Source organism: Sapajus apella, unplaced genomic scaffold, assembly GCF_009761245.1.
Source record: "Sapajus apella isolate SASKATOON/1434 unplaced genomic scaffold, GSC_monkey_1.0 scaffold6, whole genome shotgun sequence".
Taxonomy (NCBI): Eukaryota; Metazoa; Chordata; class Mammalia; order Primates; family Cebidae; genus Sapajus; species Sapajus apella.
Genome location: NW_022436946.1, coordinates 69,604,200 through 69,606,232, shown reverse-complemented (window position 1 = coordinate 69,606,232; position 2,033 = coordinate 69,604,200). Strand labels below are relative to the sequence as shown.

The 2,033-nt window shown below is 55.2% G+C and overlaps 1 protein-coding gene across 5 annotated transcripts in view; it reads right to left on the bottom strand.

The window, feature by feature from the left end:
* PHIP (pleckstrin homology domain interacting protein) overlaps nucleotides 1-680 on the bottom strand; it is a 143,541-nt gene extending 142,861 nt beyond the window's left edge. For 2 of the 5 annotated variants that reach the window (XM_032275460.1, XM_032275463.1), the window contains exons 1-3: nucleotides 410-680; nucleotides 236-294; nucleotides 81-110 (exon numbers count right to left, since the gene is read on the bottom strand). In XM_032275460.1, the coding sequence (XP_032131351.1) occupies nucleotides 81-110; nucleotides 236-294; nucleotides 410-449 (129 nt within the window). In that variant the 5' untranslated portion in view covers nucleotides 450-680. The remainder of the gene's footprint in view (nucleotides 1-80; nucleotides 111-235; nucleotides 295-409) is intronic. The other 3 variants (XM_032275459.1, XM_032275462.1, XM_032275461.1) reach the window with 2 other exon arrangements.
* Between the last annotated feature and the right edge of the window lie 1,353 nt (nucleotides 681-2,033).

Genomic DNA, 2,033 nt, shown 5'->3' with positions numbered 1-2,033 from the left:
GGCGGCGGCGGCGGCGGCGGCGCAGCGGCCCAGGGGCGGCCGCGCGGCGGCGGGACGCGCTGGGCCGCCGCCGCCCTTACCTCCTTCTCGGCCACCTCGCGGATCAGCACCTGCAACAACAAAGCGGGGAGAACTGAGCCCCGCGCCCCGGGCCGCGGCCCCGCCGCCGCCGCCTCCCTCCCCCACGCCCGCGAGAGGCAGGCGCCGGCCCGGCCCGCGCCGCGCGCCGCCGTACCTGAGCCGCCTGCTGACAGGGTCCATCTTCCAGGAACCGGGCGATGAGGAAGTAGAGCTCTGCGCGGGAGAGAGGGACAGGGAGACACACTAGCTGAGCGGCCGGGCGGCGGGGGGCGGGGGACCGCGGGCGGAATCGCCCGGTGCCAGCGGCCCCGGCAGCCCCCCGACTTACCGGATCGCAGCTCCGAGAGGCCTTTCCTCTCACAAGACATGTTTATGGGTCACTTCAGGGCCGCCGACGGGACACCCCGCCGCCGAGGGGAAGCGGGGACGGTGCCGCCGCCTGCCCTATAGCTGTCAGTGTGTGTTCACGAGCCGAGCCTAGGCTCCACCATTCAAGCAACGGCGGCGGAGGCGGAGGAGGAGGAGGAGGAAACAACAACTCTCAGGCAGCGGCTACGGCCGTGGCCGCCTCCGCCGCGGATCCCTCCGCCACAGAAAGGAGTCCGCCGCCTTCGCGGCCGCGGGCTCGGCCCCGACTGCGTCCCGCGCCCCCGCCCCCCGGCTCTAAAAAAGGAGTGCCTCCGACCCCTCACCCCCAGCACTCTACACCCGGCACGGCGCGACCCCCAGGCGCTCCTCCCCGCAGGGCGTGCGATTTATTTATTTATTTCCAGTCGGAGAAGATGTCGGAGCCCGAGCCGCGGGTTGGCTGGAAGGCGCTTTCTCTGTGGAGGCCGATAGTGGCAGGGAGGGGGCCGGGGACGGGTCCGCGGAGGGATCTGACGCACACGGTGCCGCAGCACAGGCTCTATTCAGCGGCGCTGGCTGGAGCTGAGATGGAAGTTAGTTTCTGTGTAGCAGAAATAGGAAACAAATGAAGCAGAACTGCCCAAAGAGGGGAAATGCCCCGAGGATGGGTCTCACTCACCCGCGTACACAGACACACACGCAGAGAACACTCTCACGCTGGGCAAACTCGGAATCGCGCTACCCAGCCCGAGTTGAATGATAGTGTTTGGTTTCTGTCTCTTGCCATGTGCATGTGTATAAATGCTGCGGATTGGCATCTGTGTAAGTCTTGTCCTGCGTTATTTCTGCAGCCTATGCAAGTGTTGTGTAATTTATTGGAGTGCTGTATATTGCAATAGAGGTTTAGGCTGCTTTTTGTTAAGCACTTGCGTTTTGCAAACCCGTTATTTGCTGAAGCCACCTCTGCATATTTCTTTTATTACTGCCATTGCTTTTGGCGTACGTTTTTTTAAATGTTTTTTATTGTTAAACGGGCAAAGCGAACTCTTGATTTGTACTTCAGATACTCTTTTTCCTTATTTCAAAAAGGCTACTGATGGCTAATTAGGGATTTGGAATTACAGAACCTTAAAGCTTTTTTAGGTGTTTACGAGAAGGGAGAATATAAACCTGAGGGAAAGGAAAGGACGCAAATATTTATCTCTTAACTGTCTGGAGGTAATTTAGTAACAGATCGATAACCTACCGAAGGATATTGAAAGAGTATACTATAGTTTAGCCAAGGTGAATAGTGATTAAATAATTTAAATAATCTGTGTGTCTTGCAGTTGACTTCGTCATGCTAATTAATGGCTTCTAATTTGAGGTGTAAACCATTCCTGTTTACAGTTAATCACGGGAAGACTTCTTGAAAACTAACAAAAAGAGGAAAAAATAATGTTTCGTAAATTAGTATGTAATTACCGGTTTTATATGCTAAATCATACATCTGTGCTCTGCTGATGAGGATAAGGGCCTTGTTTTTTAAAAAAACGAATACGGGTGAAATTAATGGAAACAATGGAAAAAGCCATTTGTTAGAAAACAAGGAGACCAAATGATAT